Here is a 26,078-nt window from a genome sequence, read left to right as displayed (position 1 = left end):
CATATATATATATATAAAAACTTCATGCAACATTAAAACACCTTTCCCAACGGGATTTGGTCTTAGTGTCTATCCTTATCAACAGTGTTTGAGGAATTGTCCCTTTGATGGCAATTACACTGCTAACTGTGGATCACTGCTGTCTCTTGTCTAGACTGGGGATCATTGCTTTAATTCCCTTTTTCTGCATTACTACAACTAATAGCTGAAAGAAAGCAGATAGATTTTAATTAGCAGAATCAATCCTCTCCTGGCGACGCTTCATAATTTCTTGGAGCTCTGTCTCTCCTCTGTTTTTCTGGAATGGAAACAAAAAAAGGAAGTTTGAATTTTAACTTCAAGCTGTGGTTTAGAATTATAGTATCTAACTAATTCCAGAAGAGCAAGTATCAAAGGGAACAGCAAAAAGGCGGACTCTACAGTGGAGACAGTGATCTGCCTTACAGATTTGGGACCCTTCTGCTTAAAGGAATTCTCATCATTTTTAGTGCTGATTTGGTTGGCTGCTTGCTTTAGATTTTGTCTTTTTAAAACTGTGCTCTTAAAATGCTTGTATAATGGGACATCCAACACTGCTGATACAGGCATCCTTTTGCCCAGACAGCTGCTTACCTCCAGCTGGTTTTTTTCCACCGTGATTTTACTGTACACTCGGTTCCCCTCATCACCACACACTTTTTTCAGCTCCTCTCTGTTCAGGGAGAAAAGCTGTGCTCCAGTAAGGATGCCAAGGTGTTCCACCGTCCTGGCAAGACACAAAATCAGTATTAAAACCAGTGCCATATGTGGTCTTCACCAGTGAAGGATGTGCGTTTGGCTGTGAGTTGCGTTTGGCTGTGAGTTGTGAAGATCAGCAAGTCGCTGGCATTGTTTGCAGCTGCTGTTAGATCTACTCTCTGTACTGTAAGATGGTATTTACTGGATAGCACAGAAAAAAAGGGAGCCATTTGGGCTCCAGACGTACTTTCTTAAATGAGGAACCGACCTTTCAACTGGTGGCAGTGCTGATCTTACCCTTTGCTGAATGACTTTGCCTCCAGCCACGCTTTGACTTCTTCAGCACTGGATTCGAAGGTGAGGGGCACAAAAACTTCCTGAGGCTTCTCCACTCTGAAATTCCTCTGGGGAGGCTGAATTTTACTGTTTGTGATCTTCTTTAGCAACTCATCATTCACCTCATCCATTTGATGCAGAAGTTCTGGGGAAACAAGGCACACTTTTTAGAGCACCTTCAAACTGTGATCAAGAACAGATTTGTAGAGGGAGATCATCAAGATTTTGGGTGGTGGCAAATTGATGGAGCAGGATTTCCTTGCCTTTCCTCCCAAGCCTGTCAACTTCTTTTGTCTTTTGAATCATCACTTTTTCTTTGGAAGAAAGCTAGATTTCTCCACTGCTCCTCCAGAATGATGGAGAGGAGGTATCACAAAACAACAGCCAAATGCCCATCATCTGCACAGCGGTCACTGAACCTAAAAAGCTGCCTCAGCTAAGTGCCACTAAGCACATATTTGACCTAATTTATATGAAAATATATAGTGACTGATCTCTTGTTTCTTGTGTTGCTACGCTCTCCCATTCATCACGCTTCATTCAAGCCTAGCAGAATGTTGCTCAGCAATGTAAAACACCTGATCTGGCAGTGACTTGCTGCCATCAGTGCTATCAGGTGGTGACAAGGGACTCCCCAGCCCTGTGATGCTGTTTTGTTTTTGCTTTAGACGATCATTTTCCTGTCTTGAGTTACTTAGTTCCCTTCAGGCTACTGAGATAAGGAAATTGCCCTGCAAACTTAGTGGCAGAGAGGGGAAAAGAAAACCCAGAGCACGTGAGACAGCAGAAGTCAGAGAGGCCTAACTGTATTTTTGACAGCAGGTTCCCATTTTTCTGTGTCTCTGTGTTGCTGTCTATTTTCTTCCCATTGCCTTCTTGCCATTAGGTGACATGTGATGACCTACAATTAGAGCCTTCTTTTTAAGCTGTAGTCCTGCTCCCTGCATTCTTCTGTCCTCACTGTGACTTTTGATAATCTGCAGATCCCAATCTTCATCCTTCAGCTTTTGCCTTGCAACTAAATAGAAGTGGGAGGAAGCCTGAACTGGGAGTGACCGGTACAGCTCCAGTGACACATCACCCAGTATCACCTTTTCCATGACACTCCTGAAGGCTGAGGAGAATAACTCAGTGTTATTAATAGATATGTGACTACATTGTCTGTAATGTGGGGCTTTCCTCTGTCCCAGAAGAGCTTCTGCTTCCAGGAGGATACAGGAGGTGAAGAGGAGATGAACTCTGGCTATGACTTTCAGCAGTCAGTTTGCTACAAGTGTGTTTAGGATGAGGCAAGGGGGTGAGGTGTGCAAGGCTCCTGGTCTTTCTCATGCTACTTGTCTCTGTATGGCTTCTGCAGAGGGAGGGTGTGATGTACATCTCATATGTGACAGATCTGGTGGCTGGGATTTCCTTGGAACCATTCAAAGGAACGGGCCAGCTGGGCACTGCATGTGTGACAGGAGACGAGCGCAAAGGGAGTGAGAGAACGGGATGGACCTGAGTGGGGATGGCTGCTTGGACACAAGTCACTGTGGACGGAAAGGGGGCTCTCTCCTTGGGAAGAGGAAGGTCAAGCTGGAAGAAGGGTTAAGACGATATTAAATCACCTTTTTGCCCTCCTTTTCTCAGCTGCCTGGGCTCAGTCAGTGAGCTCCTCAGGGCTGCTCTGCTGGCTGGAATCTCTACATCTTTTCTAAAACCATTGCTGCTCTCGTGCTTATCACTAAAGCTGCACTCACTTCTTGTGCAAAGTCTCACGAGAAGGGATGTGCATTTGGTAGGTTGCCACGGCCACACGCACCCAGACACAGCAGGCAGATCATTATGGCAAAGGTAAAGAAAGAGAAGAAACCACAGGGACAGGGGTAGACACAAGCACACATTCACAAAAAAGTCCTGAAACAGAGCTGCCTGAGAGCAGCACATGTGGTGCAAAAGAGGCAGATGGGAGGCACATACGTTCTTTGGCATCCTGGGGAGAGTTGCGTGACAACATTTCACTTCCCCATTTATCCCCAGCGTAGCTGGCAGGCAGCTTGTGAGTTGGGCTGGATGGCCCGTATCCTCTGGGACTCAGGTCTCCTTTGTACCTCTGGTTAGCCTGGGTGAGCAAGAAAATAAACTTATAAGAATATTTCTTTTTGTCATTTCCTGCGTTTTATTTATTTATTGTTTTCAGATATTTTGTCTCCCCGCCATGGTAACAAATGGAGGGACAAATTGCTGCGTCCTCCTTGTGAGGGTCTTCCCTCACTCAGGAAGCACTGTGTGGAACTGAGTTCAATTCTGGGGCCTCACAGGAATAAGCACAAGAAGAAAACAAGCCAAAATCCCATTTGGAGCTAAAACATCAATGCTCCAGTAATTGGATGTTGAGTGGGACTATTGCCAAGTGCCCAGAGCAGTCTAGAAAGAGGCTTTTTATATTTTCTTAATTAAACTTTTTGTCCAAAGGCCTTCTGGAGCACCTTATCCTTTGCCCAACTTGAGAAATACCAAAGGGGGGAAGAAATTCCATGCTTCCTTCAGGCATTTGGAGCTCTTTGTCACATTTTTGCAACGCGAGGTGCTTGAGAGTGGTATTCACTTAGTGCTCACTTGGCTGGAATTTCAGGCTGCCTCTACTCCAGCAGTTTTTTCCTACTGCTGAGTTGAATTGGTGAGAGAACTGTCTGGTCTTAAATTCCCAACAGCAACAACATCTGTCCTCAGTGCTTTGGTGGCAAAAAGCGCTCTTATGGCTGCATTAGCTCTCTCATCCTGCTTACAGCACAGCCCTGAAAACATCAGTTTCACAGCTGAAGCAGTGGTAAACTGTAGGCTAAGAAGTACATGAGCTTGGCGGGAAGGCAATAGCAAAAGGTGAAACTACTTCAAGCCACTGCAGCCAGCAGATATTTGGGGACAGCTCTGTGTGACCTTTTATCTGTTTGGGATGGCTGCACACAGTGCAGGGGGAGATAAACAGTGGCAGAATGTGGGAGTTTATCACAGGAGCATCCCAGACCCCAGCTCATGTGCTTGTGACGGTCCCTACTGTCCTGCACGTGATTTCCTAAGAAATCCAGGCTATTCCCAATGGCTGACTATGCCCTGCTACAGGCTAGCAATTAACATCACCTGGCTACGCACCTGTTCGAGCTCCTCCAGTTTCACCACATCCAGGATGTTATAAGGGACGTAACCAGCCTGCCCGCTCCGGTTGAGCAACTTCCACCACTGCTTATTGTCTTCCAGCACCTGACAGAGAGAGGGAAAAGGATTGCTGGTGAGACCATCTGATTTCTGGCCTCTGTAAGTGGGACACATGGAAAGAAATGGCACACTGATGTGGTTGGAATAATATTGCTGACACTAACAGATCTGCTGCACTGACGTGCAGTTCCGGAGTGAAGCCTTTCCTGAAAAGCATTGCAATTTATCCTAACGATAACAGGGGAACTCTGCTAGGGTTTGTCTCTCCGTTGTTGAGATCTTTGTCTTGTTCCTACAAGGGGAGGAGAGCACACCTCTGGGCACATTGCTCACCTCCAGAATTTCATCCTTCAGCACTGAGAGTTCATTGGCATTTCGTGCTGTGAAATCGTAGCGGATTTTGGCATATCTCCTCGGCTGGGCCATTCCTTGCGCCTCAAAATTCCTGCAGGAGAGAGAAAGAAGATTTTCAGAGGAGACCTATTGAAGAACTAAGGCCCTACAGGTCCACGCAGGTGATGGCTGTGCAAGTGCAGGTTGAACCAGTTGTGTTTGTGTTAGAAGGGGAAGTGCCTCTCTGCTCCTTGGCAGGGAGAAGGGGTGTCAAACACGAGCATAGGTAGAACTGACTGGAAATCTGTGCTTTGTTCTTTTTTTCCAGCAGGCAACACTGAGCTACTGAAAGAGAATTGCGCAGATCCATAGGACAAGTGAGTTGAATGTTTCTATTCTACGCTTGGTGGGAGGAGAAAAGCATTCAGGTATATTGCTTGGAGATCTGTGGCAGAAGAATGCACGGCTTTCTATGTTAAAGCAGCTTTTTGTTTGGAAAGGAGCAATAAACACAGGAGGTTGTCCAAGGTGGAAATGTGAGGTGAAAGATTTTGTTTGGCCCAAGCTGAAATGTGTTGGGTTTTTTTTTTTTTTTTTCCTCTTTTTTCCTGGCTTAGGAAAAAATGTGCCTATCTCATCTCTTTCCCTCTGGTTGGGATGGGCATAGTGTTATTTTTTAATCCCAAATATGCCTGCAGTATGGGTAAAGTTGCATTGCCTGGTTGTGTAACCGTAGACAGGAAATACTTTAATGCATTTTTCGTGGATCTTTCTGCCTATGACTCACAAGCACATACACAGTGCAAGGGAGCTCCAGCTGCTTATGTTCACAACAAACATGCCAACAGGGTGTGAGGTTCTCCTCCCGTGGAGCTACCCCAGTTTATATCAAGGTCCATGTAATTTGATGAAGCCAGTTATACAGCTGCAGGTGGGCTGAAAAAGGTGCAACCCATTGGCTCAGTGACTTGGTACCACGCTTAATTCTGCAGCGTGGCCTTCAGTTCACTTGATTTGGAATGGCTCTCAGTTACCAAAGCATGGTGCAGTCTTTCAGACAGATGGAATCTACCAGTCAAGAAAGGGAGTGATGGCCTTACCCTGCAGTGCCCTGAAGGCAGGGAGAGGGGTGAAATTTACAGAGGAATGACTTATTTTGTACCATTTCAGAATGTGAATGGGTCACGAGGAAAGAGGACAGCTGGAGGAGGGTGAAGGTAAAGTAAAGCATAAATGCATGCAAAACACACATGTGAGTATCACTGTTTAATACTGCCTAGGGCTTTCATGACACTTCTCTGCAGCCCAGAGCCCTGTTATAAATAATAATATATACATGGATGCTCTTGCTAATATAGAGTCTCTTGGTTAGAAAACTAGCAGGAAATGCTCTGTCCCTGGGCTGTGATGTTGGCAATTATCTGGGCAGACTTGGCTGAAGCCTGCTCTGGACTGAAGAGTCATGGAAACATTCTCAATTATAGCATCTGCTTCAGTGCCATTAACTTGGATGGCTTTTTTTCTTACATATAACATAAGGAAAAGGTGTTGCTGATAGTCTGAAAGGTAGGTAAAAAGGAAAAAAGGCATTCTCATCTACTCTTCCATGAGCTCATGCTGTAGTTAGGCTGGGTGGTATTGCATGGAAATGGTCACCATGGTGAAATGGCATGCTGCTAATTTGTATTCCACTCAATACGACCGTGCCCTGGTTGAGTTTGTGATCCTGAGAAATGTGGGCCTGACAAAGAGTGAGGTCAGCACCCAGAACTTCAGGAGAGCAAACTTCAGGCTGTTTAAGGAGCACCTCCATCCCTGGAGGAGTTCTTGGCCAGCGTGGATGGGCCTCTGTGCAACCTCATCTAGAGGCTGGAACCTGATGATCCTTGAGGTGCCTCCAACCCAAGTCATTCCATGATCCTATGATTTATTATTTACTTATGCTAAGACTAACAGGTAAAACTGTTTTCTTCTCTGCATTGCCTACCAGTCACTTAAGATGGACTTAAACGTTCTCACGTAAACTGATTTCTTATTTTTCACATCACTGATCAAAAATAGAATTGGAGAATCTGTTACCAAAATTCTCTTTCCACTCAGTGCACTGTTTCTGCACCATTTTATGATCAAACCAGGACATCTGGGGGGGCAAATGGGCAGAATAAATTCTTTTGCTGTTGCAATTGGATTTGAAGATTTTAGTGAATCTGAACATTTCGTAACAGCAGTAAAGCTTGTAAATCTTTTGGATTTGAACATTAAAACATGAAACAAACTGTGTGCCTTTAGGCTTTTTTTTTCCAGCCCAGTGCTGGCTTTGGAAAAGTCTGCTAATTGCTTTGCTGTGTCTGGACTTCCAGCCTTTAACATTTCATGGCTCATTAGTGTAATCCAGGCCTGTGCTTGTGTGGAGAGAACTTCATGTCAAATTACTGCAAAGTGAAGTATGGCAAAGAATCCATCTGTAATTTGGGAAGAGTTTGTTGGAGCTTGGAGGTCTTAGGAAACATTAAAAGGCAAATGATGCTTAGCATCACTTTGGTGAGTTGATGTTATGGAATGACATACTGACAGACTAATGAGGCCAGCCAGGAGCTTTGCCTCTTCAGGCAGAAAGCACGTGCAGCTCATTTCCTTATAGACCTGATTAAAAATTTCTCTCTACCTTGGCCCCAAGTCCATCTGTCAGGCTTCCAAAATGCCTTGTTATCGAGATGTGGTGCAGTGGGTGCTGCTGAGGTTACGTGGGGAAGGCCAAAGCAGTGTTTTGCAGGGTGGTGTTGGTACATTACCTATTTACATGCTGAGTTACGTTCTGTTTAAAGGCATCCACAGCTTGTGTCTGATCAGCAGCCTGGCCACGCTTGAGCGAGGAGTTACGGTACGGATATCCATTGGCTGATGATAGCTGGAAGGGGAAAAATGGAGTCAGTGGTGCCACTGTGGAAAGGGGGAAGCTGCAACAGAGGGAAAGGAGTGCCTGACAGCTTTGGTCTCCCTGAGTTCCTCTGTTGCCACATGCAGAGGCTGGAGAAATTAGCCGTAGGCTGTGCAGATCCTTCTGAAGAAGAGAAAGGAAGGGTGAAAGGGAGAAAGGATGGTCCAGAGCACAAAACTTACCTCTTCTTGCAAGTGCCCAATGTCTATTTCCCAGGGAGCTCCGCGGAAGATTTCTATGGGTGGCTCCCAACCATTGCGGAATTTGGGGATGTAGGTAGGAATGTTTGCTTCTCGGGGCCATTCAGCCCTAGAATGTGAAGCAGGGAAGAAGTGGATGGTGAGAAAGTAACATCTGTCCCGAAGCATGCAGTACCGCGTGCCAGGGAAAGAAATAAAGATGACGTAGCTGTAAAATCAAGCATGCCTTAAGAGCCTGGGATTGCTAGTGAGACAGCAGCTCTGTCCTCACCTGGATCTGGTCCATGCCTCTCCCAGGGAATCCCATAGGCTTATCTCTTTTGGTGTCAGGTGTCCTTTGAGAAAATCTGTGGCATCTTTAGAAAGAAGTGGACTGATGACAGACCTGGCAAGCTCAGGGCCACCACAGCTATTGATGATCTGAATTACAACACAGACACAGAGGAGTATGAGATTTTGCAGGAAAGGTTCAAAATATCATGAAAGACATAGAAACCAAAGACAAAAATCAGTCACTCTAAGCATTTGGACTCTCTGTGCCTGCCCACCTTAAAGAAAAGGTATACCTTCTAGACTGTATAAAGAAAGAACAAATAAATAAGGCAAATAATTCCTGACTAAATTCTCCAAAGGATCCACGGGATGGCCTGACAGCCTAGCAGCAGCTAATGTTTACATTAGCTGTCTCAAGAAACATCAGCCTAATTCTCTGCAGAAGTCCGAACAGTTCAGAGAAAGGCAGTAGTTTTTCTACTTGAGTCAAAGAAACCTTAAAACCAGCCATTGCTGGAGAAAGGATACAAACTGCCACGCTGAAAAATGGAAAATCTCTTGGTATTTCTGCATCACTTCTGGTTTCTTCTCTAGGTTGGATCTCTTCCTTTCAGTGCAAATATTGAGCCACGTTTACTCAAAGGTGAGACCAGGCAGATTCCCAACAAGAACCAAAGCTGGTTCTCTCTTCACAGTAAGTCTTTGTGAATGTGGTGGAAAGTTTTGTATTTGCTTGGGTTTGGGCATTTAACTCAGGCTGGAAATCAGATCAGAAAGCAGGAACGCTGGTTGCTTACTGAGAAAACTTTGGAAGGTTCTGAGCAGCTTTCTGATTTCTCTGCACAATTTAGCTGCAAAAGCAACATTAGAAATAAAAAGCAAATTCACAGCAACACCTGTGAATTAGTCTTACCAGTTCCAGTGGCCCAAATAGGAAATGCACCAACTCTGAAGCGCTTGGGTTCTGAATGTGCTTTCTCAGTTTGGCCTGAAAAAAAAAAAAAAGAAAAACCCACTTTAATCCTAACCTGATTTTGGTTAGGATCCTATAACATGAGGGCTCATGATCCCTGATGATCACTGATTCCCCCACTCGCCTTCTTGTTTGCCCCCAGTTTTTCTTTGCAGGCTTCTGGGAATCTGGGGGCAAGGAGGGACACCTCATGAGCAGGGGCACAAAGGCTTGGTATGGCACAGAGAGAAAGGAGGCACAGGCAGAGGAGCAGGTGGCTCCTTTCAGCTCAAAGTGCTTGTGAAATGGGGCCAGGTGCTCACTGTGTGTGCACCATGGCTCTGGCACATGCACAGGCAGTGGAAGGCACATGCTTTTTCCAAAGGTGGACTTTAGGCTTCTAGCTTCAGCTTGAACATCTTGGCTAAAGGAGCCTACACAAACCTCACGCAATGTTTGTTTTGTGGTTGCTTCTGGCAGAAGAATCTGAAATTCACACCTTTGTCCCTTGATAGTGCTCTCACTACACATTTCACTGCAAATGCTTACTGATGCAGTGAATCTGGCTGCCATGTGGCTGCCTAAGATCCCCAGTGTCTTACCAAGAGGTTAAAAGCCAGTTTGGTTTTCTGGAAGCAGTCGATGAACTCAGCCTCGCTTGGGGGTCTTGCTCGAAGAGTCAGCATTCCCTCTTCAATGAGAACGTGGAGAGAAAGACAGTTTAATTAGTGTGTCCCTTTCTGGATGGCACTTCTGCTGGTATGCAGGTAACAGCCACTGAAAATCTATGGATTGAGAGAAGTCAAATCTCTGCACTAAGTTCCTAGAGTCCAGCAGGACTTTGCCAGTGGTGTTTTGCAAACTGATGCAGGGCTGCACTGACCTAGCCTTGGGAGCTGAGGCTTCCCACCTGTTCTAGCTTCTGCACTGTACCTGCTGGGCCTTTCTTCTTGTTCTTCTTCCCTTTCTTCCTTTGGTTGAGCTGTTTGAATGCCTCTGCAGCCTTCTGAAGCCTGGCAACAAAGACTTCAATGTCATCCAGAGTGCAGTTCAGGATTTGCTGTGAGAACAGAAGTGCAACAAACACAGGTGAGAAAGAGCCCAAACTGCACAGATGGGAAACAAGAATCCTAGGTCTTTACCTACTTCATTTCATGGAAGACTGAAGAGTTCAGGCAAAAAATTAGGCTGGGTTCATCCCTTTCCCAACACAGTTCTGTGCCTTGTTTTGCATGCTGTGCTTGCCAGTGTGATAACTGGCTCCTAGCTAATGAACCTTTGGAAAATAACCCCAATAGAGGACTGTGCACTGGGGAGAACCCCTCTGAAACCAGCAAAGGAAATGGTAGCTAACCCAGCGATGAAGTTTTGCTTTTGTTTACCCTTCTGAACAGTAGATATCAGTTTAAAAATGAATGAACTACACATAAAATATCATCCTCACGGAGGAGCCCCTTGCTTCTTTCCTGTCTTCCCCTTTTCCTTCTGCCTTCTGTTCTTGTTACCAACCGTTTCTTTTTCAATCTTCTGTGCTAAGATGGCGCGGGATTCTTCATGGTCCTGGGAGGCAGAGCCTCGGCGCTCATAGTCTGCAGACAAGGAAGGGGAGAGAAAAAATATTTCTTACCATGGAAGGTTGAAGATGGGCCCCATCAAACACAGTGACCCAGGAGTGGTAACACCTGGCTGTGTTTGTTCATTCCTTCATTCCGAGAGCACCTCGGAAGCTCACAAAGGGCAGGAGGTGATCAAAGATGCCGATTAAATCTGCCACGGGTTGCAGCACCTGTGTCTGTATGCTGCCTGTTTTCAGATGGGAGCACTGGATAAATCATGGACAGCAGCCAGCTACCAGCTACAGGCAGAGACCTGCAAGCCCCAGCTGCTGGGAGGCTCCCACTTGTTTGCCCTCAATGCATCTATGCTACCTTAGGGCCACTGAAGAGCCTGCCCCCAATATTGCTGAGCATCCCACAAACACAAGTGTGGTCGGAGCAACTCTGAGTCTGTCTTCTAGCCCTGAGCTCCCCAGGAAAGAAGAAACAAGACCTGGAAATGAATGCAAGTGTCGCCTGCTAGAAAGCAGCCTGCCAGGAATTCTGCATGATTGGTATTCAGGCAAGCCCCTGCAAAAATCAGCATTTTTGTGCCAACTTGCGTGCAGTCTCTCAAATGTTTTTAGCTGATATTAAAAAGAACAAAATTCAGGTGTTGAAAGATGGTCTGGCTCTGAATTATAAATCTTATTTTTGTTATGAACCAAAAATAGGCTCTCCATCCAGGAGACTGGATCAACTGCTTGGCCTTGGATCCCAACCCAGTTAAATGAGTGTTTACTCTCATCAATTTGAACTTTCTTACTGTATTCTGATTACATACTTTCCTTGAAATTCACCTCAACAGAAACTGGTACAACAGGCTATTTGCTGGTCATTTTAGTCAACTCCAGATCTTTTTCTTTTTTTTCTTCCAGAGAAAGAGCTTATTTCTGCTACTGGGAGCTTTTTTCTGTGACTGCTTTCTCCAAAGAGGGCTACAACTTTTCTCAATGCAGCTCAAACTGAAGTCAGGATGACGTTGGAATAAGGTTTTAGAGGGGTGAATTCCAATCTGCCTTTCCACACTCAGCTCTAGAATTCATGCATATCGCTCAATTTCTGTGGGTGAAATGTGCGTTCTTTGTGAAGCTCGCAAGGGCCAGGAATGTGCCTTTCTGACCAGGTCTGTACATTTTGATTTCACTGAGCTGAGCTGTCATCATTCAGTTTGCTGAGGGCCTGTCACCTCTTTGGGTGCTTCACAGCACAGTGTAAAGACAATGGATGGCAACAGTGGGGCTGAAATGACCCCAGGCTGTTTCAGGAAGGTTGTCTGCCCAAGCTGATGAGTCCTCATCCTTAGGGACAGACTCACTGAGCTCTCCCAGTACCTGGTTCATACTGGGCAGGGGGTGCCACCCGGTTCCTGTTCATGGCTTGGCCTCGCATGTCGTGCTGAATCGGGATGGGGGCTGGCCCTTGTGGTGGTGGGAGGATAGACTGTCTCTGCTTGATCTTCTCTTGATTTGCCCTGCAAGTCGACAACACAGAACAACCCCATCAGAGGATGCTGATCCTACTTCCAAGAGATCTCTGTGAATGCTGGAGCAGGGATGTGGTGCTGGGGGTGATAGGTACACTGCCTACCTTGCCCCTTTGTCCTGAGTCCTGCAGTACTTACTTGAGCGTCTGTGGTCGTATTTTCTTCCCATGCTTGTGGTCTGCCAGGGCACTTTCTATGTCTTCGTGAACCATCTCCGCCTCAAAGAGAAATTGGAATATTTTACTACGGGGCTGTGCTTTGCAAAGCTTGAATTGTGAGTAAGGGGAGAAGTGGCTGGCAGAGAGCTGGGAACATATCTTGTTCTGTTTACAAGATTGCTTGGCCTTGGGGTGGTCTGCAGCCAGACATCACTGACTGCAACACAGGAGAGCCTTTAAAGGGCAGTGTCAAGGCACCAATATCTGTGCCAACCTTTAGCGTGGCTCACAGTTCCCACTGACCACCATCATCGCCTGAACAATCCACACCTTTGTTTGAACAAGGGAGTACAAAGCCATGCTGCATATTGATATATCCATGCAGGTGGCACTCCTCCCCCCGCCTCACCCAAACCAGTCCGTAAGCTCTCAACAGCCTTGCAGGTTACTTGGCACAAGTTCCACTGTCTCACATGGCCCAGAAGGGTTTTGGGGGCCACAGCAGCTCCATTTCCCACCAGATCCCAATGGCGAAGAAGGCTCTGCTCACCTCCACCTCATCGCAGTTGAAGAAGTGGATGTCAGGTTTGTGCTGTTCTGAATCCTGGCACACCAGGAGGAGGATGGAGGAATAGCGCATCTGGTTGAGCACCGTCTGGCAGTGCTGGACTGTCGGCAGTGGGAAGTCCTCCAGCTCTTCCTGGGAAAGAAGAAGGAATGGGTTGGGCTTGAAGAGAGAGACCTGACAGAGCTTGTGTTCTGGGATTTCCTTGACCCATCAAACATACTTGTTACCATCTGCAAAGGGCCTGGGGCTATGGAGAACTGGGAGAGGGGTGGACGCCAAACATCTCCTGAATCTCAAACAACTTGAGTTCTCTTGCTCACCGCGAACCATGTTGTGCTCTACCTGCATCAGCCACTTGCCATGCATCCCAGCAGAGCGCTGGGAAGAAAGATGCCTTCTGGATGACAGCAGTGAGCAGTTTGCCCTTGCACTGACTCTTTGGATGAAATTGTGCGAGCGCTTTTTGGTTTTTCACTGTTAAACCCAGAGCAGCACCACCCTTCTCCTGCTGTCTGGATGTGGCACGGTTTTCAGGCAGGGGATCCTGCGTGTTGTTATAATACCAGTAACAAGTTCTTTCCTCTCTACTCATACGTTATATATAGGTCTCGGTGGACCTGCAAGTCTGCATCACTCCCACAGAAAACAGTTACACTGTTCGCTTGGAGCACAGCTCAAGGTATCTTCTATGTGGACTATCTGTGCTCGGGAGCCAACCCACACCTGCTTACCCTTCCAATTAGAGTCAGCCAGCCCCTGCAAAGCCTGGAGTGGATTTTGATAGTGCTTCACCCTTGTTTGGTTTCCTTACAGATGGTTTCCCTAAGTAGAACCCCCTATGTTAACCTCTGGCTACCTGTGACTCGCAGTCTAGCAGGCGGATGGACTTGTCATTCACTTGCAGCAGCATCTCCTGTGTCCAAATTTTCTCCTTGGAGTTGAGCAATAGGAGTTTTCGGATGGCATCATCCACTGTCACGATGGATTCACTCTTGTCCATGATGAAGGTGGCCAAGTGCTGAAGTTGAGAGGAAGGGGGAGAAAACAGGTAAAAAAGCTTTGATGGGTGTATTGTAAGTCATGGGTAAAACCACCTCTGGAAGTTTGGACAGTTATTTGTTCCTTATTGCACAGGCTCAACAGAGTTGCTGTGCAAAGCGTACATTCTGGTTGTTAGCACCAGACACGACTGCACTTGCCTGCTTTCCCAGCCCTGTTCTGTGTCCTGAAGCAATGATCCAAGCATTACACTTGGCATTGAATTTATACAGACTTGTGTAATCGAGCGGCACCTGCAGGCTTTTGACTGCTGGCAGGGCTCCATGTGAGGGGAATCCTCGCAGGGTAGATCAGGGGGGAGTAACAGAAAGGAGAAGCATCTGCTCTTTGTTGTCTTTAGTACAGGAGTGAGTTTTGCCTGGCTTTTCTCCCTCTGACCTCTTGTTTTCATGCCTTCTCCCAGTGATCAGTTATAACCATTTCAGAGATCAGGTGGTAGCTCCTTGGTACAGTGATGATGTACCAGGGGTTGGATGGGCCCAGAGTATCCACAGCACCAGAGCCCTGGGTGGCCCTGTTGAAGCATGGGTGAGAACTATCATTGCAATTGGTTCCATAAGGGATGTGTATGCAAGAGGAAAAAGCTCAGATTGAAAGCACTGGCAGCCCTAAGAGGATGAAAGGGTTGAGTCTTTACTCAACATTAGGGATGGAGGGAATTTGAGGTTACCAATTCGTCGCTAAGGTGATTGCTGGATAATTCACAAAGACTGGATAGATCAGAGAAGAGGACAAACACGGCAGAAATTAAGTGATGGCCCAGTTCTGTGCTCATAAAGCAAAGGTATGGGGTGAGGCACTATCTAAATAAAACTTCTGGCAGGTATGTGAGCAGCTAAAGCTGAGATTAGCCGTGCCATCAGATATGAAGAACATGCTTGGGTATGTGTTACTGTAATTGTAAAACGCCGCACGAAAAGCTATTTGCAAAGTCAATATTACCCACACGGAGATGCCAAACCCTCTGCCTTCTGAGCAGTGAGGAGAATTGGTTTATACCTGCTGACAGGCATTCTTATCTGGTCTATTATGATAACTGCTGGGTTTACAATCTTCATAAATTCCTTAGTTATTTACTGTTAAATAAGTTCATTTTCAGGAAGCCAAAGCTACTTCTCCATCTCAGACTCATTAAAATATTTTTCCTTTCCCTTTTCTTTAAATAATGCTGGAGTGGGGGGAATAAAGGCTTGTCCTTATCTTTATCTGATTAAACCCCCCTATCCAGAAGGAGAATCAAATACGCTAACTTTCCTAAGAATGGGCTTCCACTTTTCAAGTTCAATCAACTTACAGATTACTTAAGGGTATAAAATGCCTCTTCCTGCCTCACTGCCGGCCACTGAAGCCCTGTTTGCTTTGGTCAAAGTTGAAGGCAGAAATCACAGATGAGTGGCACAAGGCATAAGGAACGAAGTTCTAAGTCTCTCTCTGGGTCCATGAGTGATTCTATTCGGCAGGGCTCACTGATGGGGATGGTTGGCTGGGGCCTTAAACCAGAGAAAAGGGGATCCTTCCCACCACCTGTGAACTTCATGAGCCTCCTTTCTTGCCTTGCCAGCTTTCAGTGCCAAGTGAGCCAGCTGTCCCCAGCCAGGTGGAGCTCCTGCTGGTTGGCAGCTGCACAGGCTGGCTTCCTCCCTTATGTAGGTGTCTGTGACACTGGAAGCTGAATTTTGCTGAGTGCCTGTCATGGGTGAAGGTTTTTGAATTACTGGAGAGGACACAGTAGTTGAGGGAGAGCTGAAAAATGATAGTTGACATGCTCCATGTGGGTTGGGCAGGTAAGTTCCTCTAACCACCATGTTCAGCAGGAAGGGTTTGAAGCACAGAGTGATAAGAGGGACAACAGCTCCCACTGCTCTCCTTCAAATTGTAGAGGAGGATGAGGACAAGTTTCTCAGTTTCCTCTTTCTTCATGCTGAATTTCCCTTTTTTTACATCTTTTTTTCTCCATTCTCCATTCCCTCATTACTCTATATTTCAATTTGCCAGACCTCAATCATTCATATTTTTGATAAACGATGGCTCTGCATGGCATTTCCAATTTTAATTTAAAATAGAAGAGAGATCCATTGTTAATTAAACCAAATTCACATTACTGTTTTTTGTCCTCCCTCCCAATCAATCCTTTTGCATTTGATAGCTATAATGGCCAAATGTGTCCAGCTGAATAAGTGCTGGCTTCACAGAAAGTCCTGAAGGATGAATGGAAGATTGTCAAGCATCTTTGCTGTTTGCCTCTCCCAGGATGTGGAAAGCAATGCTTGCATATTGTTAAATAGGTTACCAGCTGCTCTTTGACCTAAAAAAGCTCCAGGAAAAGTGAAATATTTCATTATCAGCATCTATCACTCATACGGGTCTTGCAGTCCCATAAAAGTTAATTGCATGCTCACCTGTACATGGTACTGTGAAGTCTCGTGCATAATGATATTGGAATTGGAATATTTTTTCCTTTGTTCTGGAAAAAAAAAAAAAAAAGAGAGAGAGAATCCCTTTAGTTTAAAGGCTGTTATCAATGTATTCAGGTCTGAAAATTAGAGCTTTCACATAGGGTGCTACTGTCCAGGCTTCCAGTTTCAGAGTGCTGAGAATCAAAGTACTAACTTGGTGGATACCAACTGGATACACATTCCAGTTGTATTCCAGAATGACACTGATAATTCAATTCCTGCACTTCTTAAAGATGAAGTGGAACCTTATGTAAAGCAAAGCCTCAGACAGCAAATGACCAGGGAAGGTGTCAGAAGAGCAGCTTGCAAAGGCTGCACCCCATCAGCCTGGACAGAACAGCCCTTCTAGATGGCCTCTGGAAGAAACCCTCTGCAGCACTGCGACACTGCTAGTTTGCTGTCTTGCATTTCCTGGCAATGAGAAGGGCTGCAGGGGTCAAGGCCAGCCAGCCAGCCAGAACCTGCCTGGAACAATGTTTTTATGAGGCAACAAACCTTAATTGCTTCCTGCATATCTCACTGGTAAACAGCAGCAAGGAGCAATTGGAAAAAATACTGCTTTTTAAATTTTTTTTTACAAGAGGCTCTGGAATAAAATCCTAGAAAAATCGACCTGTCAGCTTTTACTCACTGGTTAATGGTATGTGTCCATTCTGTGTGTATGCTTTGTGTGCCTGGCAGAGGAGAGATTACCTGGGCTCAGAGTGAACTGAACTGAAAACACTTTCTTCACCAGCAGAGGACATCCTCTAACCTCTCGTTTGCTTAGAAAATGTAATTGTAGCTCTGTGTGTTGTCATAGGTTCTTACGATCTGTTTACACATTTTTACCCATCCTAAGCTAGAAATAACCTGTGTCAGGTTACCTTTCTGTCCTCTGCGGCAACCATCAAAGCCAGGAGGATCTCGCAACATTTTGATGGAAAAAAAACCCAGAGACTTAGATGAAATACTGGTGGTATTTTTGTCAGCCTCTTGGTTTCATCCAGACTGTGGAGCTGTTTGCTCTAAGATCTGCCAAGCCTGTCCTTGGCACCTGGTGTGATTTGGAGCCAGCCCATCTATGCTTGCTCACCCGTTTGAGCTGAACAAGCTCACATCTCTCAAGTATTTGAGACTGTTGGTGTTCTGCTCAGAGTTCTCAGCCCATGCCCTGCCATGCTTGGGTCAAGGTCCATGGCTCCACTGCTTTGGGTTCCACCTCTTTAGCCTTTTCCTTGGACTCCTCGGTGTCTCTGATATATGTTTATTCCTGCTTGGCTTCCACCAATGCAGAAGGTGCCTCTCCAGCCAGCAGGTGTCTCTCCAGAACAAGCACTGCCCTGAAGGGTTGCTTTCCTTGAGATTTGGAATTTTCACCTTTGCTAGGCTAGGAGAGCTTTTAGATCAAGCCCTTCTTTGTGCTTCTCCATAGACACAGGGCTCAGCACTGGTAGCATCCTAAACATACAAACTGAGGCCCAGAGAGGTGAAAACAAAAATGGATGCTGGTGATTTTAGTCAAAGCCTGGCAAGGGTTGATAGATACAGCTTTCTAATGCATTTTAATTTTTAAGCCTTTGAGACATTTCATCACCGTGGCAGAACACCTGTGTACTTTGCACCTTGCACCTGTATGCCTGTCACTGAAAACACAACAGTGTGCTTTGCTTCCACAGCTAATTCCTCGTAGTACCAAAGTGGCTGCTGTGCACAGGTAGGAACTATTTTCTGCTGGGCATGTTGGCAGGGGTATTGGCTGGGGCTCTGCCTTGCACACCAGGAGGACCTTTGGACACCTTGCACAGCTCCCAGCTCAGCTACAAGCTCCTGGAATGACCCTGAGTATAGGAATTAATCTTCCAGCATGGCTACTTCCAGCATGGCTACTTCCCCCCCTTTGGCTTACACTGAGGGGTCAGCGGCATTTTCAGTTTGCTGGGTGTTTTAATTGCAGCCTGCCCTACTTCAGATGTGGGGCAAGATCTGGGATAGGGCACACAGCAACTCGTGTCTGCGGGGAGTTGTCTCTGATGTGAGGCACTTTTTTTTCTCTGAGTAACCTCAATTTCCTCACAGAGCACTTCTCATGTAAATAGATGACACTAATGGAAATGAGAACACTGCGTCTTGTGTGGGATGGAGACAAATCTCAATTTTGAGGCATTCCATTCTCTCCTTTTTAAAAGGGAGTGGAAAAGGCTTCAGTGATCAGACTGGAAACAAAGCAGGGTATGCAGATGGCTCCAGCTCTGAAAGGGCAGGTGTTGAGCAGTGTCAAGGGCTGGTAGATGGAGATAGAGTTCCATAAGAGCCCTCCCAGCCTTTTCCAGCAGAGGTGCAAAACACTGCAATCTCCTTTCATTTTAATGCAGGAAGAAGCAAGGATTCAGGCTGTAAATTGCAAAATAGGCAATTGTAGGCCACCTCAACCTGAGAGGTTGTATGAAAGAACACTGGCACATTTCCTCCTGGTTCATCTGACACCACTCATGCTGGAAATACTTTGCATTTCTACAGCATCTTGCAATGGAGAAGGCTCAGGAGAGGTGAGGTGTCACCCAATCCATACTGCGTCTTCAGCAGGCAGGGAATTTGCATAATCCCCAACGATGAATAAGAGTGACAGAAATTTAAAGATGGTTTTCAGATGGCAGGCGCTGCCAGAACATATGGTGGAGAACTGCTGGATGCAGCACGGGCTGGATTGCAAAGAGCAGAATTGTCCTGGACTGTGGCACAAGTACAGCAAACATCTGAAGGTGATAAAAGCTGGCATGAGCCCCAGTGACCATTGCTGTACTTTTTCCCTCCTGCCTGCCAGGAGAGTCAAAGAGACAGGGGAACAATAGAGCTTTGTCTCTTTCTTTTTTTGGTGTCAGGCAAGAAAAATCTCTCTTAGCATGAAGATCATCATCCTTTCCTAAGCAGCTAGCTTTACTGTTGCCTCATACTTACAGGCGTGGGAGAAGCTGCAAAGCTATTCTCTAAATAATGTTATCTGTCACCAATATCTTGCAGGCACACAGCACAGCACAGCACAGAAATGGTGTTTCCACTGGCACCAGAGGGCAGATGAGGAAATGGGAAATGCTGAGACCACTGCAGATTGGATTTTACCCACTCAGAATGGGCTGAAAACTGGGTGCTGGACTGAACATCCAGTGACAACAGGCCAAAATACTGTTTGGAAGGGAGATCGTCCTGCTTGGCTTTATGATAATGAGTGAAAGGATGGAACTGAGAAAATAAAAGTAGGATCAATACACATCCTGGAAGAATGGTGTTATGGGAAGCCAAAGCACACTCCATGTGCCAGGTTCCCTCTCCATTTCCATGCAACGCCCTTTTCCCCACAAAGCTGGGCCACGCTTCCCTCGACTGGGTGCTTTGTGCACACAGTACATCAGTGGGATAAATAAACACAAACCATTCCTGCTGGTTTGTGGGAATTGGAGCACTCCTTTCCCCCGACTGATGGTGCTGTGCTGATCTGCACAGGGTGCTGTGGGTCAGTTACATCAGAATCCAAAGACTCAGGCCCAAGATTCTGTCCCTTTCCATCCATTACATTCTCATTGCTGCTACATACAAAAATTCACCCATGCTCTTGGTGCACACCGGAGCCAAAGCCACTTGTGGTGCCAACAGGTGCCTCTGTGACAAATTTCTGTCACAGCAGGGCTGGGGAGGGTCCAATCTCTCCTCCATGCACATCCTTCTCTACTTAATTAGGGAGTTGTATCACACCGGATCCTCCCTCATTCTCCTCGTATCTCCTTGTATTTGCTTTCTGCTGTTGCTAGGCAGAAGGCTCCGTAGAAAATGTGGGGGATGAACAATTCATCAATGAAACAGTCAGGAGGGAACCAAAGCATAACAACCCCAGGTTTGGGAGGTGGGTTGGAAAGGCAAGAAGAGCATGGCTGTTGCTGAGCATCTGGTCTCTACAGGAGCTGTCAGCACAGGACAACAGGGACCATGAGCCAATAAATGCAGTTATCCTGCAAGGACTTAGAAGGGAGCCAAGAGTCAGGACTGCCGCTTTGCTTCAGAGCTCTGGTGAAGGACACACGTGAAGCAAAGGATTCCTGGCCTCTGTATCCATTGTAGCAGCTTAAGGAAAGTCCTGGTTGTTGCCTTCTGGAGTTTGCCAGTTCTTTATGTTACCTATATATTATCTAGCAATGCACATGCTTTTTATAGTAACCTGCACATGTAGCATGAGCCGGTCCTTCTGCCAAACCAACAGGTCAAGACACAGTCCTTTGGAGGAGAAATGAAACAGCAAATGCCTTGGAATGCTAATGGTAGTTATGCAGATTTGCCAGGCCTGCATTATAAAGCAGCCTTATGAAATAGAATCCCGTCCTGGAATCCCAGCAGGAGGCCAGATCTGATCCGGCAGCACCATCATGCATCTGCACTGTGCAGCTCTGCCCATCCCACTGGTTCCTGCTTAGCTGTAAGAGGGAGATTGGTCTGCACAGACACAGAAGCATGTGGCATTGCAAGGCCTCCTGCTAAGTGGGGAAAGCGTGTGCTTTTGGGACTCATGAAACTCATGAGTTGAAAGAAAAGGCTCTCATTGATACTGGCGGCAGCCAGGGGTATGAATGGACCTGGGCAGCACTGATAGCGTGCTGACAGCCAGCTGCTCTCAGGAGGCTGAATTCCTGCTCAGCATGCCTAATAGCTGCCACATTCTCACATTCCTCATTTATTAGCTGAAGGCACACTGCACTCCAGAAGAACAAATAAAAGCCTGATACAGCTTGAAGGTTGTGCAAGGCCTGCATACACTAACTGCCTGCTTGTGCCTGGCATGCCCAAGGGCTGCTCAGCAAAAGACAATCAGGCTACTGAGAAGCTCGTGGGGAGAGGTACTCCCTTTTCCTTTAAAATCAAGGCTGGGCGGGATATGCCAGAGGTGGAAACGCCTCTTTGTCAACCCCCCAGCCATGCAGTTTTCCAACCAACAGCTCTTGCACTGAGCCACCGGTGAGTTTTGATGCAGGAGCCAACAGGAATGTTGGTTTCCTTCCTTTCTTCCAGTCCCGTTTCCAGTTAAAGTATTACATTTCCAGGCTTTAAGTGAAAAGGGTCACCCATGAGGGTGGAGAGGAGCCGCGTAATCTGAAGCTGGAATCTGGGTGGGAAAGGGGATGTGAAGAAAGGCTGCTGAAGTGACACACAGAGGCAGACAAGGGAGCTATTCAAGGCTGGAGGTAAGGGAGAGGGGGAACCACTGCTTCAGGAGATCAGTAGATTGGTGTTGCCTGCTAGATTGGCACTGCTGTGGTATACAATAACCAATACTAATAACCCCATTGTTGGCCGTTGTGCCCAGCCATCAGTTGTAAACACGTATTTACAGTGCAGCTTTAGGAAATGGACTGTATTGAGTCCATGTTTCTGTCTTTCTCCTTTTGAGGCTGTTCCTGAGCTGGCTCAGCTCCTGTCTGTAACGGCATCTCGCTGCATCGCCACTTCACACTGCGTTTGCCCAGTGTGCAAGTGAGGATGCGGGAGAGCAGACAGCAAGGAATTACAGCCTGGGGGTCTCCATGTAAGAGACACAAGAGCCCTATGGAGACCAGGAGCTGCTTTGTGACCGTTAAACACAACTCACTCCTTCACCACCAGCTTGTTGGTGCAGCCCCTCTCCCCATGGCTCCCCAGGCAGATGATAACCATCCCAGGGCCACACTGTTCTGGTATGAGCAGCTCCTGTCTTTGTGTTAGCATCCCGTGTTCTGTTACAGCCCGGGAGCCTTTCTTAAGTTACAGGAGGCGTGCAGTGTCAAGTGATGACGCCTCACAGACTGAAGCTTTTCAAGTCCGTGTTTCTGTAGCCCAACACACACTAGTGGCCATTTCCCAGCCCTGTGTGCACCACGTTTGGGTCTTTCCCAGCAGTGTGTGTCAGGCAGCTCGGAGCCAGCTCTTGGCAGGGCACAGGAAAGCAGTCAAGCATCACACAGATGGACGCAGCACAGAAGTGAGCCCTGTGTGAAGTCATCTTTAAGCTCCTTGGCTCCACGCACCTTCTTACAGTTACAGTACCCAGCCCTCCATGAGAAACAGCACCAGCCAGCCATCCACGAAAGCAGCTCAGATGCCCTCCTGGCGACCACCCCAGAAAGGGGTGGCGAGCTCTGGCAAACGCCGTGCTTCCTTCCCAACTCTTCCCTTGGCTCATCCTGTCACACTCATTTCCCCCTGCTGTCTTCGAGCTAGGTTCAGGGCACATACCAGTAAGCAGAGAAGCAGCTTAATTTATTTATGGTATGCATTAACATTTATTCAGCTGCTTGCTGTGCGTTGGGTACGGTGGCTACCTGATAGGTGCCAGCCATTCCCCCTGCTCCCTCTGTACGGTCAGTCATGGACTCTTCCAGAATATGGAGCTGAGCAAATGTGATGCTGTTTAGCAAAGGGGAGTGGGAAGGATGAGCATCTGCTGTCATGGCAGCCAGGCAGCTCCATGGCTGAATGCTCTAGGATTCTGGTAGGGCTGGAGATGGGGGAAGATGTCTCAGGGCTTTAGGCCATTTTTGTGCAGAGTTCCCTGGAGATTTGGATCTTTCTACATCCCTCTGTGCTCACCGCAGTGAAAAAGACACCAGCTGTGGCAGGAGGACAGCCACCCTCCCCACCTCTGGGCCACCGCTGTCACCTCTGTGGACCAACATGGGTAGAATCACTGAGGTTGGAAAAGACCCTTCAGGTTATCAAGTCCAACCACCATCGTAACACTACAAGCCCACTGCTAACTCACATCTCTAAGCACGGCATCCATGCATCTCATAAATATCCCCAGGGATGGGGACTCCACTGCCTCCCTGTGCATCCTGTTTCAATTTCTGACAGCTCATTCCATGAAGAAATTCTTCCTCATATCCAATCTAAACCTCCCCAGGCACAACTTGAGGCTGTTTCTTCCTTTAAAGTGCTGTGGATTTGGGGCTTGTTGTGCTCATTCTTGGAAGGCCCAGCAGCGTGCACAGGCTAAGGGTCCTGACTGATTGCACAGGAGAAAAATGGAAATATAAGCTCCAAAACGTCCCTTAGCAGCACCACAATCACATAATCAAGGCCAGCTCAGCTTGATGTGATTTGTTTCATTATGAAACATAATTCTCCCTGGAATTTTAGTTCTTGTCTGCCCTCCACCCCCAGCTACCAGTAGAAATTAATGCTGGGGGAAGGACGATCCAAGTGGAAAGGGGACCCAAACATTTGAATGCTGCTTTCACACATGCTGAGTGCCCTTTGAAGAAGGAATGCTGAATCAGTGGGGTGTGCCCCACGTTCTGCAGGCAGAAACCCCACGAACGTGCTTGTGCATAGAAGCAGAGCCAACACCAGCTGCTGGTAGAGGGCTGCCAAGGTGGGGGAATCAAGGGAGGTGATTTATTCCCCCCAAGGGTTTGGCCTCTGGCCTTACAATCCCTAGTTCAGGTTTGCTGGAATTTGGTGGGAGAGGTGTCCTGTTCTTGCTTTCTTGCTGACATTTGCTTTTGAGGTGTGTCCATACAAAAAAAAAAAAAAAAAAAAAAAAAAAAAAAGATGTAACTCTCTGTTGAAAATTACTTATTTGAGAAAAGTGTGTTTGGTTTTAAAGCAGTTTGTTGGCTTTTTACTTTGCTGGCTTTTACACTGCGGGGCAGTCAGTGCTTGCTGGTCTCCTCTGCACAACTCAGTTCCACCCTGACACCCCAATAATTCAGGGCTTCTGTCAATGGGTGCTGACCTGAGCACCCACTCTGTTTCCCACACACTTTTCATCTCCTTGTTTCAGTTTTACTTCTCTGTATGGTTCTGTATTTATCTCTAAACTAACATCTCTCTGCCCCTGGTGAAAATTGCAGGAGCTTTCAGCACACAGCAAAGGAAGCGATTCTATCAGAGGAGCAGGGGGAGCTTGTCCGAGCAGCCCTGTGTGCACAGTGGAGCAGTTCCCAGGCATTCCCACTCCTCCCTTCTCTCTTCTTTCTGTGCTTTTATCTCCAGACAAATGACTGATGCATCTCAGGCCTTCCCTTGGCAGCTGCTCATCACGCAGCATCGAGGTGACAGATACCTATGGTCAGTAACATGGAATTTTTCATCTACCTTTATTCCCGCAGTTCACTTCTTGCAGCCACCCTCACTTCAGGGCAGTAAAAGGAGCTGTCTGATCAAATACAAACTCTCTGACCAAGGGGCTGCCAGAGCCAATGAAAGTCCCAGCCAAGCAAACTGACAGCCAGAGGGTGGGATATTGGGTTGAGCGCAAGCACCCATCCCACCAATCCTCTGTTTCCAAAGAGCCGAAGGGCACTGGAGTTGTCATGGTTCACTGAGTAGTTAAAGGAGTATAATTATTAACCTGCTGAGGACAGTCTTTCTTTTGTTAGATTCTTTATCAAGTTATCTTGCTAACATAACCGGAGAGAATCCAGATGAGAGGAAGCAATGCCCTGCATAGATTTGTCTGTCCTCACGGAACCACAGCCATGACCAGCGTGGAACACGGTAGCATAAAGTGCATGCTCCATACAGAGGACATGCAGACACACGTGATGGACTGCTGACCTCAAACTCCCCAGCAACAGTGTCCAGACCTCCAAAGGTACCCTTCCTATAGGAAACCTGAGACAAACCAGCATGTTTGTGGGTACCACTTACCATACAGGTCCTTTGCGCTCAGCTTGGAGGCTCCGTCCGCTTTGCCCATGCTGCCACTGCCAAAGAAGGAAGGCACAAATCAGCATCAGCAGTGCAACCCGACAGCAATCGTGAGGGAAACCAGCCCTGCTCTCATCGTCACATCCACTGAAGGTGCTGCCAGGCGAAGAGTTCTGCAGCTCCCTCTGCAACCCTAGCTGTTATCCACACCACGGGCCCGTGTCACCAAACCCAATGGCTGGAAAGAGGAGCAGGGCAGCCCATCCAGGCCTGTTACTGGTAGAGTTACCATTGCTCACGGTCTCCCTGGGAGCACATCACTTCTGGAAGGGCTGTGTTGAGAATGGTGCTCCCAATGAGTTGGTATGGGGAGGAGGCCAGGGAAAAGGAGGCTGATCCTTAGAACTGAGTCCACCTGAACCCAAGCAGTGTAAGCACCAAGGCTCAGAGCTCTTGTTCTTGGACACTTTTTAAAACCTACTCCTTTAAAGCAAGCCCATAAGTACAACCCATGTCCCATGTGCAATTGTGGGAGGATGTAATTCTGTGTAAAACAGTTAAATTTTGGGGGTGTCAAGCCTCCAGGCATAGGTTACATCCCCTGTAAGGCCTGTCTCCACATCCCACATGGTGATAACATGTGAGGATCCAAGGAAAGGTGAAACAAACCCTGTGCACTTAGGAAGAAAGATGGGACCACAAGGAGCCTCCCCCTGGGCACTGGGAAGGAGTGCTGCCCATAGGATGGAGGGAGCCCGCCACACAGATCCTTACTTTGTTGAGCCAGTGCTGCTGCTGACGGATCCTTTGAGACTCATGTTGCTTCACAGGATGGGCAGCTTCAACAGAAGCAGAGGAGACAAAGTTAGAAGTTAGAAAACAGCCTTCACACTCTCAGGTGATTTACTGGTGCATATGATGCCTTGACTCTGATTCAGGGTTCCCAAGCAAGTGAGAGCAGCACAGTGGGGTTTTCTGGCCGTTCGCTGCCCCATGGCTCTGACCTGGGCTGAGATGAAGATGACATAACATTTCTGAAGCCTATTTCCACCTCTCCTCTCTTACCCATCCCCTCCAGGCACTCCCAGAGTTGGTGGTGTTCCATTTTCTACCAAAGCAGCCTTGCCTATGGCTCTGCACAGACTTGATGAGGCCTTATT

General features: G+C 47.1%; 1 protein-coding gene across 1 annotated transcript; it reads right to left on the bottom strand.

Moving 5' to 3' along the window:
• Positions 1 to 226: 226 nt before the first annotated feature.
• Positions 227 to 25,736, bottom strand: EPS8L2 (EPS8 signaling adaptor L2; the record flags this gene model as incomplete). Its single annotated transcript, XM_079537173.1, has 20 exons — positions 227 to 298; positions 613 to 745; positions 1,015 to 1,198; positions 3,013 to 3,154; positions 4,186 to 4,293; positions 4,582 to 4,693; positions 7,374 to 7,489; positions 7,702 to 7,828; positions 7,991 to 8,139; positions 8,906 to 8,980; positions 9,547 to 9,635; positions 9,878 to 10,004; positions 10,454 to 10,533; positions 11,874 to 12,013; positions 12,164 to 12,243; positions 12,734 to 12,883; positions 13,608 to 13,769; positions 16,210 to 16,274; positions 24,919 to 24,974; positions 25,693 to 25,736. The coding sequence occupies 20 exons, from the start codon at positions 25,734 to 25,736 to the stop codon at positions 227 to 229; spliced, it is 2,211 nt and encodes a 736-aa protein (XP_079393299.1).
• Positions 25,737 to 26,078: the final 342 nt, after the last annotated feature.

The sequence above is a fragment of the Tetrao urogallus genome (assembly GCF_951394365.1).
Source record: "Tetrao urogallus genome assembly, chromosome: 6".
NCBI lineage: Eukaryota > Metazoa > Chordata > Aves > Galliformes > Phasianidae > Tetrao > Tetrao urogallus.
This window is presented reverse-complemented; position numbering and strand designations above follow the sequence as displayed.